This window comes from Chiloscyllium plagiosum, unplaced genomic scaffold, assembly GCF_037043375.1.
Source record: "Chiloscyllium plagiosum isolate Xiang-an unplaced genomic scaffold, Cpla_swu_hap1 HiC_scaffold_2, whole genome shotgun sequence".
In the NCBI taxonomy this organism is placed as follows: domain Eukaryota; kingdom Metazoa; phylum Chordata; class Chondrichthyes; order Orectolobiformes; family Hemiscylliidae; genus Chiloscyllium; species Chiloscyllium plagiosum.
In genome coordinates, this window is record NW_028270140.1 from 123,504,919 (window position 1) to 123,520,356 (window position 15,438).

A 15,438-nucleotide genomic window follows, 5' to 3' on the forward strand; every position below is an offset into this window, starting at 1 on the left:
AACAGAATATATTTGACACCCACATCCCTCTAGGGTAGAGGATTTCATAGGTTCTTAACTCTTGAGTAAAATAATTTTCTCTTCGTCAAAGTCCTGAGTTAACAGCCAATTATCCTAAGACCTGTTACTAGTCTCTGCATTTTTATTAAAGCCCTTCAGAATCTTGTATGCTTCTGAACACCTGAAAATATAAACATAAATTTAGGAGCAGGAATAGGCCAGGCATATAGCCCCAGTTTACTTGTCCTCCGATTATAGGACAAGTCTTTATCCCAGGAACTAATTGGTGAACCTTCACTATACCACTTCCATTGTGAGTATATCCTTATTTGAATTTGGTCTTCTGTATTTCAGTTGCCTGGAATTTAGGCTTGAGGATATGATGGTTTGTTATACGTAGACCAGTCTGGGATGCTGTGGTCAGTTTTGGGAAAGGTGCTTTGACCTTTTGAAATGATGCAGTCCAATTTCAGCAAAGTTAAAAATCACAACATCAGGTTACAGTCCAACAGGTTTATTTGGCAATGCTAGCTTTTGAAGCGCTGCTTCGAAAAGTTGGTGGTTCCAAATACACCTGTTGGACAATAACCTGATACTGTGATTTTTAATTTTGTACACCCCAGTCCTACACCGGCTCTTCCAAATCACAATTTCAGCAAGTGATTTAGAAGAACCTGGTTTAGAAAAATGAATTTGAGAATAGGTTGTCTTTGTATAGAATGTTGAGAAGTGATTGTCTCAACAGGCACTAAAATTATTTTGATTTGACATGTTAGGTACATTTTATTTGTCCAGCAGGGAAATCTGTTCCCAAAAATAGAGCAAAAAGAACAATACAGGTCAGAAGCATGAGACCTCTTGCATGTTATGAAGAGTTTGTAAGGAGGTTTAAAAATCTGTATATTCAGTGAGGGGGCAAAAATGTGCCAAATGAAGTATATAGTAAGAAAATGTGAAATTGTCCATTTGGGAAGGAAAATGAAGTATATTATCTAAATCTGAGATTTGCCAAGCTCTCATACGCAAGTGATCTGGGTTTCCTAGTGCATGAATCACAGTCAGTATGCAGATATATGAAATAATTAGGAATGTTGTCATTGAACATAAGGGCATTGAATACAAAAGAAGGTTAGGCTTCAACTGTACAGGGTACTGGTAAGACCACATCTGGAGTCCCCTGTACAATATTAGTCAACTGATTTCGAGGAAGTATGTAAATGTATTGAAAACATTTCAGGAATGTTTACCAGACTTGTATCTAGAATGCTGGAAAAGCACAGCAGGTTAGGCAGCAGCCAAGGAGTAGGAGAATCAACTTTCTGATGAAGGGCTTATGCCTGAAACGTTGATTCTTCTGCTCCTTGGCTGCTGCCTAACCTGCTAGCTGTCCTCTGGCACTATCCCTGTGGCCAGAGATGATTTTCGGTCAGGGTGTCTGTAATTCCTCCCTCATCTCCCACAACAACCTCTTCCAAACCTGAGGAGTTGTCAGTTTTTAAATCCACCAAAATATCCATTACCTCCTCGCTGCTTATATCAATCTGCTCAAGAACTTCAGTCCATCAGCTCTATTTTCTGTACTTCCATTCTCCTCCTGAGTGAAGATAAATGAGTACTTCAAATCTAACATAGTCATAGAGATGTACAGCATGGAAACAGACCCTTTGCTCCAATCTGTCCATGCCGACCAGATATCCCAACCCAATCTAGTCCCACCTGTCAGCACCCTGCCCATATCCCTCCAAACCCTTCCTATTTATATATCCATCCAAATGCCTCTTAAATGTTGCAATTGTACCAGCCTCCACCACTTCCTCTGGCAGCTCATTCCATACATGTATCACTCTCTATGTGGAAAAAGTTGCCCCCTAGGTCTCTTTTACATCTTTCCCCTCTCACCCTAAACCTATGTCCTCTAGTTCTGGACTCCCTGTCCCCAGGGAAAAGACTTTGTCTATTTATCCTATCCATACCCCTCATAATTTTGTAAACCTCTATAAGGTCATCCCTCAGCCTCTGACGCTCCAGGGAAAACAGCCCCAACCTGTTAAATCTCTCCCTATAGCTCCAACCCTGGCAACATCCTTGTAAATCTTTTCTGAACCCTTTCAAGTTTCACAGCATCTTTCTGATAGGAAGGAGACCAGAATTGCATGCAATATTCCAACAGTGGCCTAACCAATGTCCTGTACAGCTGCAACATGACCTCCCAACTCCTGTACTCAATACTTTGACCAATAAAGGAAAGTATACCAAACACCTTCTTCACTATCCTATCTACCTGCGACTCCACTTTCAAGGAGCTATGAACCTGCACTCCAGGGTCTCTTTGTTCAGCAACACTCCCTAGGACCTTACCATTAAGTGTATAAGTCCTGCTAAGATTTGCTTTCCCAAAATGTAGCACCTCGCATTTATCTGAATTAAACTCCATCTGCCACTTCTCAGCCCATTGGCCCATCTGGTCCAGATCCTGTTGTAATCTGAGGTAACCCTCTTCGCTGTCCTCTACACCTCCAATTTTGGTGTCATCTGCAAACTCACTAACTGTACCTCTTATGCTCACATCCAAATCATTTATGTAAATGACAAAAAGTAGAGAGCCCAGCACCGATCCTTGTGGCATTCCACTGGTCACAGGCCTCCAGTTTGAAAAACCACCCTCCTCCACCACTCTCTGTCTTCTACCTTTTGAGCCAGTTCTTCATCCAAATGGCTAGTTCTCCCTGTATTCCGTGAGATCTAACCTTGCTTATCAGTCTCCCATGGGGAACCTTGTCCAACCTTGTCCATATAGATCACATCTACTGCTCTGGTCTCATCAATCCTCTTTGTTACTTCTTCAAAAAACTCAATCAAGTTTGTGAGACATGATTTCCCACACACAAAGCCATGTGTGACTATCCCCAATCAGTCCTTGCCTTTCCAAATACATGTACATCCTGTCCCTCAGGATTCACTCCAACAACTTACCCACCACCGAGGTCAGGCTCACCGGTCTATAGTTCCCTGGCTTGTCTTTACCACCCTTCTTAAACAGTGGCACCACATTTGCCAATCTCCAGTCTTCCGGCACCTCACCTGTGACCAGCGATGATACAAATATCTCAGCAAGGGGCCCAACAATCACTTCTCTGGCTTCCCACAGAGTTCTCGGGTGCACCTGATCCGGTCCTGGGGATTTATCCACTTTTACCCGTTTCAAGACATCCAGCACTTCCTCCTCTGTAATCTGGACATTTTGCAAGATGTCACCATCTATTTCCCTACAGTCTATATCTTCCATATCCTTTTCCACAGTTAACACTGATGCAAAATATTCATTTAGTATCTCCCCCATTTTCTGTGGCTCCACACAAAGGCTGTCTTGCTGATTTTTGAGGGGCCTTATTCTCTCCCTAGTTACCCTTTTGTCCATTAATATATTTGTAAAAACCCTTTGGATTCTCCTTAATTCTATTTACCAAAGCTATCTCATGTTCCCTTTTTGCCCTCCTGATTTCCCTCTTAAGTATACTCCTACTTCCTTTATACTCTTCTAAGGATTCACTTGATCTATCCTGTCTATACCTGACATATGCTTCCTTATAACCCTCAATTTCTTTAGTTATCCAGCATTCCCTATACCTACCAGCCTTTCCTTTCACCCTGACAGGAATATACTTTCTCTGGATTCTTTGTTATCTCATTTCTGAAGTCTTCTGATTTTCCAGCCGTCCCTTTACCTGCAAACAGCTGCCTCCAATCAGCTTTTGAAAGTTCTTGCCTAATACCGTCAAAATTGGCCTTTCTCCAATTTAGAACTTCAACTTTTAGATCTGGTCTATCCTTTTCCATCATGATTTTAAAATGAATAGAATTATGGTCGCTGGCCCTAAAGTGCTCCCCCACTGACACCTCGGTCACCTGCCCTGCCTTATTTCCCAAGAGTAGGTCAAGTTTTGCACCTTCTCTGGTAGGTACATCCACATACTGAATCAGAAAATTGTCTTGTACGCATTTAAGAAATTCCTCTCCATCTAAACCTTTAACACTATGGTAGTCCCAGTCTATGTTTGGATTGTCAAAATCCCCTACCGTAACTACCCGATTATTCTTACAGATAGCTGAGATCTCCTTACCAGTTTGTTTCTCAATTTCCCTCTGCCTATTAGGGGGTCTATAATACAATCCCAATAAGGTTATCATCCCTTTTTTTATTTCTCAGTTCTACCCAAATAACTTCCCTGGATGTATTTCCAGGAATATCCTCCCTCCGCACAGCTGTAATGTTATCCCTCATCAAAAATGCCACTCCCCCTCCTCTCTTGCCTCCCTTACTATCCTTCCTGTAGCATTTGTATCCTGGAACATTAAGCTGCCAGTCCTGCCCATCCCTGAACCATGTTTCTGTAATTGCTATGATATCCCAGTCCCATGTTCCTAACCATGCCCTGAGTTCATCTGCCTTCCCTGTTAGGCCCCTTGCATTGAAATAAATGCAGTTTAATTTAGTCGTCCTACTTTGTCCCTGCTTGCCCTGACTGTGTTTGTTTGACTCATTTCTGTTCTCAACTGTACCAGTCTCAGATTGATCTCTTTCCTCATTATCTCTCTGGGTCCCACCCCTCCACCTTACTAATTTAAATCCTCCTGAGCAGCTCGAGCAAATTTCCCTGCCAGTATATTTGTCCGCTTCCAATTTAGGTGCAATCCGTCCTTCTTGTACAGGTCACTTCTACCACAAAAGAAATTCACATGATCCAAAAGTGTGAATTCTTCTCTCATACACCAGCTCCTCAGCCATGCATTCATCTGCTCTATCCTCCTACTCCTGCCCTCATTAGGTCGTAGCACTGTGAGTAATCCAGATATTACTACCCTCGAGGACCTCCTTTTTAAATTTCTACCTAACTCTGTAATCTCCCTTCAGAATCTCAACCTTTTTCCTTCCTATATCATTGGTTCCAATGTGGACAATGACTTCTTGCTGGCCCCTCTCCCCTGTGAGAACATTCTGCACCCTCTCTGAGACATCCTTGATCCTGGCACCAGGAAAGCAACACCCCATTCTGTTTTTTCTCTGCTGGCCACAGAAATGTCTGTCTGTTCCTCGGACTACAGAATCCCCTGTCACAGTTGATCTCTTGGAAGCCGACGTACCCCTCGTTGCATCAGAGCCAGTCTTGATACCAGAAACTTGGCTGTTCATGCTACGTTCCCTTGAGAATTCATCACCCCCTTCATTTTCCAAAACAGCATACCTGTTTGAAATGGGTATATCCACAAGTGACTCCTGCACTAGGTGCCTACCTCTCTTACCTTTCCTGGAATTAACCCATCTATGTGACTGTATCTGAGACTTCCCCCCTCCCCCTTCCTATAACTGCCATCCATCACATACTGTTGCTGTTGTGCAAATTCCTCATCGCTTCTAACTGTCTCTCCAACCGATCCATTCGATCTGATAAGATTTGCATCCAACAGCTACTGATGCCATCCAGATTACTCAAAGATTGCTCCCTTGGTCCTTAATACGTTCTGCTCTTTCCCCTTGACATACTTGTAGAATATCCTGAGATTCTCCATAATCGTGCCCAATGGTGTTTTCTTTCCATGCCCCCATTTGCTTTCCTAATTGTTTTCTTGAGTCTCTTCAGCCCCAACTTGAATTTCTAAATTTCTTTGGCGGCGGCATGAATTAACGTTCTCCCAGCTATTGCTTCCTTTCCCCAATAATGCTGATTTGTAACTAATTATTTATTCAAACGATTTTTTTGTACTACTTTGGGGAGCAACAAGCTTTCCATTTTTTAATTTCTCATTTTCACTGGATTTGAATAAAACAACATCTTGTGCAAGATTGTGATCCTTTTTACGCCAAAACACAGTGAGGTGGGATGCAGGATTTGTGAAAGTGATTTAACACTGAAACTGATGAAGGTACATTCTTTTTCAGGAGTGACAGTTCCTTCAGCTTCTTTCTATTCTTCTTCGTATTTATCTGTCAGTTTGCTGTCCATGTATTGCAATCAGTAGGAATTCCACAGTGGGGAAACTGGTGAGTATTTAATTCCTAGATTTCAGATTCATTGTAAAGAGAACCATGAGATAACTTAACTTATCCCAGTGACTTTTTTTTTCAAGTAAATTACCTTAAATGAAGCTTTTCATCTTGAAATGTTTTAAGTGAAGTTGAATAGAACTTGATGAGTACCCATGTCAACTCTACTTTTTTATCCCACCCTCTTCCTTTGGAGATTCTTCTGGCCATATAGCCAGGACTGGTTTATCTCTGTCAGCTTGCGCACAAACTGTTGGAACAAGCATCACCAGGCAATGATAAAGTTAGAAATTGGTGCTCTCTCACCTGCCCCCCCCCCCCCCCCCCCCAAAATCACACTGTACAAGCACTCTTGCACACATCTACTAAGGAGTATTCCTGACAGTAAAATCTCTCTGTTTACATGCTTAGCTAATCTTAGCCAAGAAATTGAAACATTCTAATTCTTGATTTGCTGAAAAAGGCCCAAAGTTTCACAGTCAATACAGCACTGAAAGACACCATTCAGCCCATCAAGACCATGTTGACTTGCCATACAATGATCCAGGAAATTCAGTTCTCAACTCAATCCCAGTGGTTCTGCTGTGTTTCTTTCAAGCGTTCATCCAATTTCCTCCATCTCTTCCCTCCCAGACAGAAAGGTCTATGTCATTACCATTTACTGCATAAACATTCTTCCTTGCGTCCTCACCCATGTCGACTAAAGGGAGCAGCAGTTCTTCTAAGCATAGAATCGTACAGAATGGAAACAGACCCTTCCATCCAACTTGTTCATGCTGACCAGACATTCTAATCTGACCCAGTCCCATTTGCCAATATTGGCTCATATCCCTCTAAACTCTTCCTATTCCTATACCATTCAGATGCATTTTAAATGTTGTAATTGTACCTGCCTCCACCACTTTCTCTCAGGCAGCTTATTCCAAACACGCACTACACTCTGCATGAAAACATTTCCCCTCCAGTCCTATTTTGAATCTTCTCTCACCTTAAACCTACCCTCTAGTTTTGAACTCCCTCACCCTAAGAAAAAGACCTTGACTGTTCACCCTATCCATGACCCCCATGATTTTATAAATCTCTAAAAGGTCACCCTTCAGTCTCCAATGCTCCAGGGGAACGAAACCCCAGTCTGTTCGGTCTCTCCTTATATCTCAGACCGTTAGTCCTGGCAACAATCTTGTAAATCTTTTCTGCACCCTCAAGTTTCACAGCATCTTTCCTATAGATCTTGTACATTTCTTCTGAATCTCCCCTCAACCTGCCTTGTTTGAAGGAACATGAGCTTCTCCAATTAGATACAAGTTTAAAAATCCCTCTTCTCTATAGCTACTGTAATAAATCTTCTCTGCACCTTCTCAAGGATCCTTACATCCTTCCTAATGCATAGTGTTCAGAACTGGGCATGATGCTCCAGTGTTGCTCTCCTCTGAGCTTTATAAAGATCCACTATACCCTACTTTTGCACACTCCCTCCACTTATGAAACCCAAGTTACCCCATTTTGTTTTTAATAGATTTGTTTTACTTTGTAATTGAGATATCTGAGATTTGATGCAAACACTTCATTACATATGCAGAAACGCTTGTACAGAACACTCAATTGTATTTTGAAATGTGGGAAGAAAAGCTTTACTGAATTTGTAAGAAATGTATTGGCCTAAGTTCTGCAGGGACTTTTGACAGTCAGCTTCTAAATCATTACTGTTCTGAAATTGATCACAATTTCAGACTAATATGTAAATTCTGAAGTTATAACTTTTATCATTCACTGCTCTGCCGTAAGTCCTCACTTGGAACCTCCAGACCTGACAGTTATTAAAATCAAATCATTTGATAGTAGCATACCCTCTTGCCACTCTGTTCATCACGTTTTAAAAGTTACACATTTAAAGTTTGGTTATTAATGGCAAGCTCAGTTAAAACTATTGCTGAACAAAGTATCTGTTCATGAAAAAAATGTTTTACAGGGACTGTGTTAAGTGTAACTGGATTTTAATTGGCAGATTCCTTCATGGTGTTCCAGCTTTTTCTTCATTGTCGGTGTATAGAGTCATAGATGTACCGCATGGAAACAGACTCTTCGGTCCAACTTGTCCATGCCAACCAGATATCCTAAGTTAATCTATTCCCATTTGCCAACACTTAGATCATATCCCTCTAAACCCTTCCTATTCATGTACCCATCCAGAATGCCTTTTAAATATTGTAATTTTACCAACTTCCATCACTTCCTCTGGCAGCTCATTCCATACATGCACCATCCTTTGTATGAAAAATTTCCCCCCTAGGTCCCTTTTAAGTCTTTCCCCTCTCACCCTAAACCTATGCCCTCTAGTCCTGGACTCCCAGGGGATGTTCCAATCTTGAATTTACTGTGTATATTAAAAAAAAAGTGGCTTGCTCTTGGTGTTTTTTTTAATTTCTTGGTGGCCATCTATAGGGATTGATTGGTTGCTTATACAGCTTGACATTGCTATAGCTCCCCATTTGGAGTCCCTACTAAAGAATGTGACCGTGTACTGCACAACAAGAGGAGGTAGTGTTTTTGTCAACAAATGTTGAGGTCCAATAGGATTTTCTTTTGAGACCAGCAGCAAGTACATTTGCTTTACCCCCTACAGGGGAACCTTAATTATCCGAATACCAATTATCCGAAAATCGGATTATCCGAAGGAGATCTCTGTCCCGATTAGAAACATTACATCAAAGACGTGTTTCCAACAGTGATCACTTCTTTTGTTTACAGTGATTTAAATGGGCACCATCTCCAAATGACTGACCTCCTGCCTTCTCTCTCTTCCCATAATTTCCCTGGAGTTCTACAAAGGGGTGTACCCTAAACCTCCCTCCCCAATCCCGCTTCCCAGGAATAATCTCTCCCAACATTGTCCTGTGTAGAGCAAAGGTGGAACCTGTCAAAAGTTTGCAGTAAAAAGTTGTGTGTGGGACTTTGGCTGTGTGTGTGAGTGCTATTTGGAGACTTGCCCCACAAAGGCAACTGCAGCAGCAGTCTTGTTGGTGTGCAGAACGGGAGGGCGGGGGCATGGTGTTGGGGGTGGGAGCTCGCGTGGGGGTTGGATGGGGCTGGGGGTGGGGTTGGACAGTGTTGGGGGTCGGTGCTGGTGGGGGAGGGTGTTGGGGGCAGGAATGGGGTCTCGCGCGCTTTGTGCTGAGGGGTGGGTTTGGACGGGGCTGGGGGCAAATGGAGGGCGGTGTTGGGGTGGGGGCTCGTGTGCTTCGTGCTGGAGGGTGCGAGGTTGTCAGGGGGGGAGGCGTTGTTGGACGGGAGGGTAGGTGGACGGGGGGCAGGACCTCACGCGCTGTGTGCTGCTGCTAGTCTCCTGAACTGGGAGCAGACTTTAAAACTTCGAGCCCCAGAGGAAAGGCATTTAATCGATTATCCGAATGAAATAGTGCCCACCCATCTCATTCGGATAATCGAGTTTCCACTGTACTGCAAAATCTAGTCCATTGAAATGTGTAGAAGATTTGTGCAGTTATCAGTATTCTATTACCAGTTGTTTTTAGCTTTCATTTTGAAAGGTAGATCTGTAATCATCTCTGTATTTCAGTGGCTGGATTTCAGCACTTACAGCTCTTAATAGGAGTATTCCTGTTGGAGTTCTGATGATGATTGTTGCAGCAGCTTTTACTGGTTCAGCCGTTGTCTCACTAATTATGTTTAAAAAGGTAAGCAACTTTTTAACATCCACACGTTGTGTGAGCTTTTCTGTGCATTTATTACTTTCCACACTTTTTTCATATTTTATATTCTTCTGTCAACTTATTTTTAAGGTTTTTTAGAAGAATGTGAAGATATGTGTATTGATGTGAAAGTGATGGCATTTGTGGGAGTAATCAATATTTTGCTGCCAAATGTAAATATTTAGAGAGAAGCTATCCATTGTAAGTTTCTAGATTCAAATAACATTGTGAACTAAGTTCATCGTGGTCATCTGAACGCTTGAACCAAAAAAGTATAATTATTTTCATACCAGGTGTGGAGGGACCATCATATGAGAAGAGGTTGTGTATACTGTGCCTGTGTTCCATTGTAGTTTGGAAGAATGAGAAGCCCCCTTATTAGATGTTGTAATAATCTTAGATGACTTGATGCGGAAAGGTTGTTTTTCCCTTGAAAGGTGTAGAACCAGGGCACATAATCTCAGAATAAGGACACAGATAGGCCGTTCTGTGGGGGCGAGAGAGACTCCTGTTTGGTATGTTGCCTCCCAGGTGCAAGGGTACGTGACGTCTCTGATCATGTTTTCCGTGTCCTTAAGGGGGAGGGGGAGCAGCCCGAAGTCGTGGTCCACATTGGCACCAACGACATAGGTAGGAGGAGGGCTGAGGATGTTAGGCAGGCTTTCAGGGAGCTAGGCTGGAAGCTCAGAGTTAGAACAAACAAGTTGTTGTCTCTGGTTTGTTACCCGTGCCACGTGATAGAAAGTCGAGGTATAGGGAGAGAGAACAGTTAAATGCGTGGCTACAGGGATGGTGCAGGAGGGAGGGATTCCGGTATCTGGATAACTGGGGTTCTTTCTGGGGAAGGTGGGACCTCTATATACAGGATGGTCTACACCTGAACCTGAGGGGCACCAGTATCCTTGGTGGGAGGTTTGCTAGTGCTCTTGGGGGGGATTTAAACTAACTCTGCAGGGGCATGGGAACCTAGACTGTAGCTTTAGGGTGCAGGACCTGGAGTGTAGGGAGGTTAGGAACATGGCATCAATCTCAAAGGAGGGTGCCTGTAAACAGGAAAGTGTCTTGAAGTGTGTATACTTCAATGCAAGAAGTATACGAAATAAGGTAGGTGAACTTGCAGCGTGGGTTGGTACCTGGGATTTCGATGTTGTAGCTATTACGGAGACATGGGTAGAACAGGGACAGGATTGGCTGTTGCAGGTTCCAGGGTTTAAATGTTTTAATAGGGTCAGAGGTGGGGGTAAAAGAGGGGGAGGTGTGGCATTGCTTGTCAAAGATAGTATTACAGCTGTGGAAAGGACGATGGATGAAGACTCGCCATCTGAGGTAGTTTGGGCTGAGGTTAGGAATAGGAAAGGTGAGGTCATCCTGTTTGGAGTTTTCTACAGGCCTCCTAATAGTCCTAGAGACGTAGAAGAAAGGATTGCGAGGATGATTCAGGAGAAGAGTGAAAGTAATAGGGTGGTTGTTATGGGGGACTTTAACTTTCCAGATATTGACTGGGAAAGCTATAGCTCGGGTTCGTTAGATAGGTCGGTGTTTGTCCAATGTGTGCAGGAGGGTTTCCTGACACAATATGTAGACAGGCCAACAAGAAGTGAGGCCATACTGGATTTGGTTCTGGGTAACGAACCAGGCCAGGTATTAGAATTGGAGGTAGGTGAGCACTTTGGGGACAGTGACCACAATTCGGTGACTTTTACTCAAGTGATGGAGAGGGATAAGTGTGCACTGCAGGGCAAGAGTTATAGCTGGGGGCAGGGAAATTATGATGCGGTGAGGCACGACTTAGGATGTGTGGCTTGGAAAAGTAGGCTTCAAGGCATGGGCACAATTGATATGTGGAGCTTGTTCAAGGAGCAACTATTGAGTGTCATTGATAAGTATGTACCTGTCAGGCAGGGAGGAAAGGGTCGTGTGAGGGAGCCGTGGTTTAATAAGGAATTGGAATCCCTTGTTAAATGGAAGAGGGTGGCCTATGTAAAGATGAGGCATGAAGGTTCAATTGGGTCGATTGAGATTTATAAGGTAGCCAGGAAGGATCTGAAGAGAGAGCTATGAGCAGCAAGGAGGGGACATGAAAGGTCCTTAGTTGGTAGGATTAGGGAAAACCCTAAGGCTTTCTATAGGTATGTCAGGAATAAAAGAATGACTAGGGTAGGAATAGGTCCAGTCAAGGATAGTAGTGGGAAGTTGCGTGTGGAGGCTGAAGAGATTGGGGAGACACTGAATGAATACTTTTCGTCAGTATTCACTCAGGAACAGGACATTGTTGCTGATGTGAAGATTGAGTCACAATTAATTAGAATGGACTGCTTTGAGGTACGTAGGGAAGAGGTGTTGGAAATTCTGGAAAGGGTGAAAATAGATAAGTCCCCTGGGCCTGATAGCATTTATCCTAGGATTCTCTGGGAAGCAAGGGAGGAGATTGCAGAGCCATTGGCCTTGATTTTTATGTCCTCGTTGTCTACAGGAGTAGTGCCAGAAGACTGGAGGATAGCAAATCTGGTTCCCTTGTTCAAGAAGGGGAGTAGGGATAACCCTAGTAACTATAGGCCGGTGAGTCTCACTTCTGTTGTGGGCAAAGTCTTAGAGAGAATTGTAAGGGATAGGATTTATGAACATCTGGATAGGAATAATGTGATCAAGAATAGTCAGTATGGTTTTGTGAAGGGCAGGTCGTGCCTCACAAACCTTATTGAATTCTTTGAGAAGGTGACTAAGGAGGTAGACGAGGGTAAAGCGGTAGATGTGGTGTATATGGATTTTAGTAAGGCGTTTGATAAGGTTCCCCATGGTAGGCTACTGCAAAAAATACGGAGATATGGCATTGAGGGTGAGTTGGAGGTTTGGATTAGGAATTGGCTGGCTGGAAGAAGACAGAGGGTAGTAGTTGATGGTAAAGGTTCATCTTGGAGTGCAGTTACTAGCGGTGTTCCGCAAGGATCTGTTTTGGGACCATTGCTGTTTGTCATTTTTATAAATGACTTGGAGGAGGGGCTAGAAGGTTGGGTGAGCAAGTTTGCGGATGATACGAAAGTCGGTGGAGTTGTTGACAGTGAGGAAGGATGTGTCAGGTTACAGCGGGATATAGATAAGTTGCAGAGCTGGGCAGAAAGGTGGCAAATGGAGTTCAATGTAGGTAAGTGTGAGGTGATTCACTTTGGTAAGAGTAATAAAAAGATGGGGTACAGGGCTAATGGTCGGATACTTGGTAGTGTAGATGAGCAGAGAGATCTTGGTGTCCATGTACACAGATCTCTGAAAGTTGCCACACAGGTAAATAGTGCGGTGAAGAAGGCATATGGCGTACTGGCTTTTATTGGTAGAGGAATTGAGTTCCGGAGTCCTGAGGTCATGTTGCAGTTGTATAAGACTCTGGTGCGGCCGCATCTGGAGTATTGTGTGCAGTTTTGGTCGCCATACTATAGGAAGGATGTGGAGGCACTGGAACGGGTGCAGAGGAGGTTTACCAGGATGTTGCCTGGTATGGTAGGAAGATCGTATGAGGAAAGGCTGAGGCACTTGGGGCTGTTTTCATTGGAGAAAAGGTTTAGGGGTGACTTGATAGAGGTGTACAAGATGATTAGGGGTTTAGATAGGGTTGACCATGAGAACCTTTTTCCACGTATGGAGTCAGCTATTATGAGGGGGCATAGCTTTAAATTAAGGGGTGGTAGGTATAGGACAGATGTTAGGGATAGATTCTTTACTCAGCGAGTCGGGAGTTCATGGAATGCCCTGCCAGTAGCCGTGGTGGACTCTCCCTCTTTATGGGCATTTAAACGGGCATTGGATAGGCATATGGAGGATAGTGGGCTAGTGTAGGTTAGGTGGGCTTGGATCGGCGCAACATCGTGGGCCAAAGGACCTGTACTGCGCTGTATTTTTCTGTTCTAAGGGGTTGCACATTGAAGAGCAGAAGACACAGGAGCACAAGTTAGGCCATTCAGCCCATTGGGTTTGTTCCACAATTCAGTCTTGACTGACAGGTTTTTCAACCCCATTCTCCCCATAACCTTTTGATCCCCTTGACAACCAAATACCTATCTATCTCTGTCTTAAATCTACTCAATGACCTGGCCTCCATAGCCTTCTGTGGCAATGAATTCCACAGATTCACTACTCTCTGGCTGAAGACGTTTCTCTTTTATATCCATTCTAAAGAGTCTTCTAAGGCTGTGCCCTTGGGTCCTTGTTTCTCCTACCAATGGAAACATCTTCCCAATGTCCACTCTATCCAAGTCTTTCAGTATTCTAAGTTAGCACTGCTGCCTCACAGCGCCAGGGACCTGGGTTCAATTCCCGCCTCTGGCAACTGTCTGTGTGGAATTTGCACATTCTCCCCGTGTCTGCGTGGGTTTCCTCCGGGTGCTCTGGTTTCCTCCCACAGTCCAAAGATGTGCAGGTTAGGTGAATTGGCCATGCTAAATTGTCCATAGTGTTAGGTGTAGGGGATTGGGTCTGGGTGGGTTGCTCTTCGGCGGGTCGGTGTGGACTTTTTGGGCCGAAGGGCCTGTTTCCCCACTGTAGGGAATCTAATCTAATTAATTAGATCCCCCCCCTTCATCCTTCTAAACTCCATTGAGTGTAGTCCCAGAGTCCTTAAACGTTCCTCATACATTAAGCCTTGCACTCCTCTGATTATTCTTGTGAATCTCCTCAGGACCCACTTCAGGGCCAGTACTTCCTTCCTGAGGTATGGGGCCTAAAGTTTCTCACAACACCCCAAATGTGGTCTTACCAGAGCCTTAGCCTCAGAAGTACATCCCTGCTTTTATATTCTAGTCCTCCTGAGATAAATGGCAACATTATATTTGCCTTCCTAACTACTGACTCAGCCTCCACGTTTACTTTAAGAGAAACCTGGACTAGGACTCCAAACCTGCACTTCAGATTTCTGAATTTTCTCTCCATTTAGAAAATAATCTATGCCTCTATTCTTCCTACCAAAGTGCATGACCACACACTTTTCCAGTTGTACTGTAGCTGCCATTTCTTTGCCCACTCCCCTAACCTGTCTAATTCTTTCTGCAGCCTCTTCAGTACTACCTGTCCAACTATCTATCTTTGTATCATCTGCAAATTTAGCTAGAATGCCCTCAGTTCCTTTATCTCGAGCATTAATGTATAGAGTGAAAAGCCGTGGACCCAGCACTGACCCTTGGAGTGACCATTAGTCACCAGCTTTCATCCTGAGAAGGACTCTTTTATTCCCAATCTCTTCCTTCTGCCAGCCAGCTAATCTTCTATCCATGCTCATACCTTACTTCAAACACCATGGACCTTACCTTATTCAGCAGCCTCCTGTGTGGCACCTTCTGAAAGACCTTTTGGAAATCCAGATAGATAACATCCATTGGCTCTCCTTGTCTAACCTGCTGTTTGCCACCTCAAATAATTCTAGAAGATTTGTCAGGTATGACCTCCCCTTGATGAAACTGTGCTGACTTTGCCCTAATTTACCAAACACTTCCAAGTACTTAAGAATCTCATCCTTCGCACTGGACTCCAGTCTTATCAATGATTGAGGTCAGGCTAATTGCCTATAATTTCCTGTCTCCCTTCTTAAACAAGGGGTTACATTAGTGACTTTGCGGTCCTCTGGGGCCCTCCATGACTCCAATGATTCCTGAAAGACCACCACTAACGCCTCTACTATCTCTTCAACTATCTCCTTCGGAACTC

The 15,438-nt window shown here is 43.7% G+C and overlaps 1 protein-coding gene across 3 annotated transcripts in view; it reads left to right on the forward strand.

The window, feature by feature from the left end:
- The window catches only part of scamp1 (secretory carrier membrane protein 1), a 64,106-nt gene that overhangs the window by 36,399 nt on the left and 12,269 nt on the right, over positions 1–15,438 (forward strand). The window contains exons 7-8 of one of the 3 annotated variants that reach the window (XM_043707067.2): positions 5,939–6,040; positions 9,618–9,735. The exons of 1 other annotated variant lie outside the window; for it this stretch is intronic. In XM_043707067.2, the coding sequence (XP_043563002.1) occupies positions 5,939–6,040; positions 9,618–9,735 (220 nt within the window). The remainder of the gene's footprint in view (positions 1–5,938; positions 6,041–9,617; positions 9,736–15,438) is intronic. One more of the 3 variants, XM_088000385.1, reaches the window with a different exon arrangement.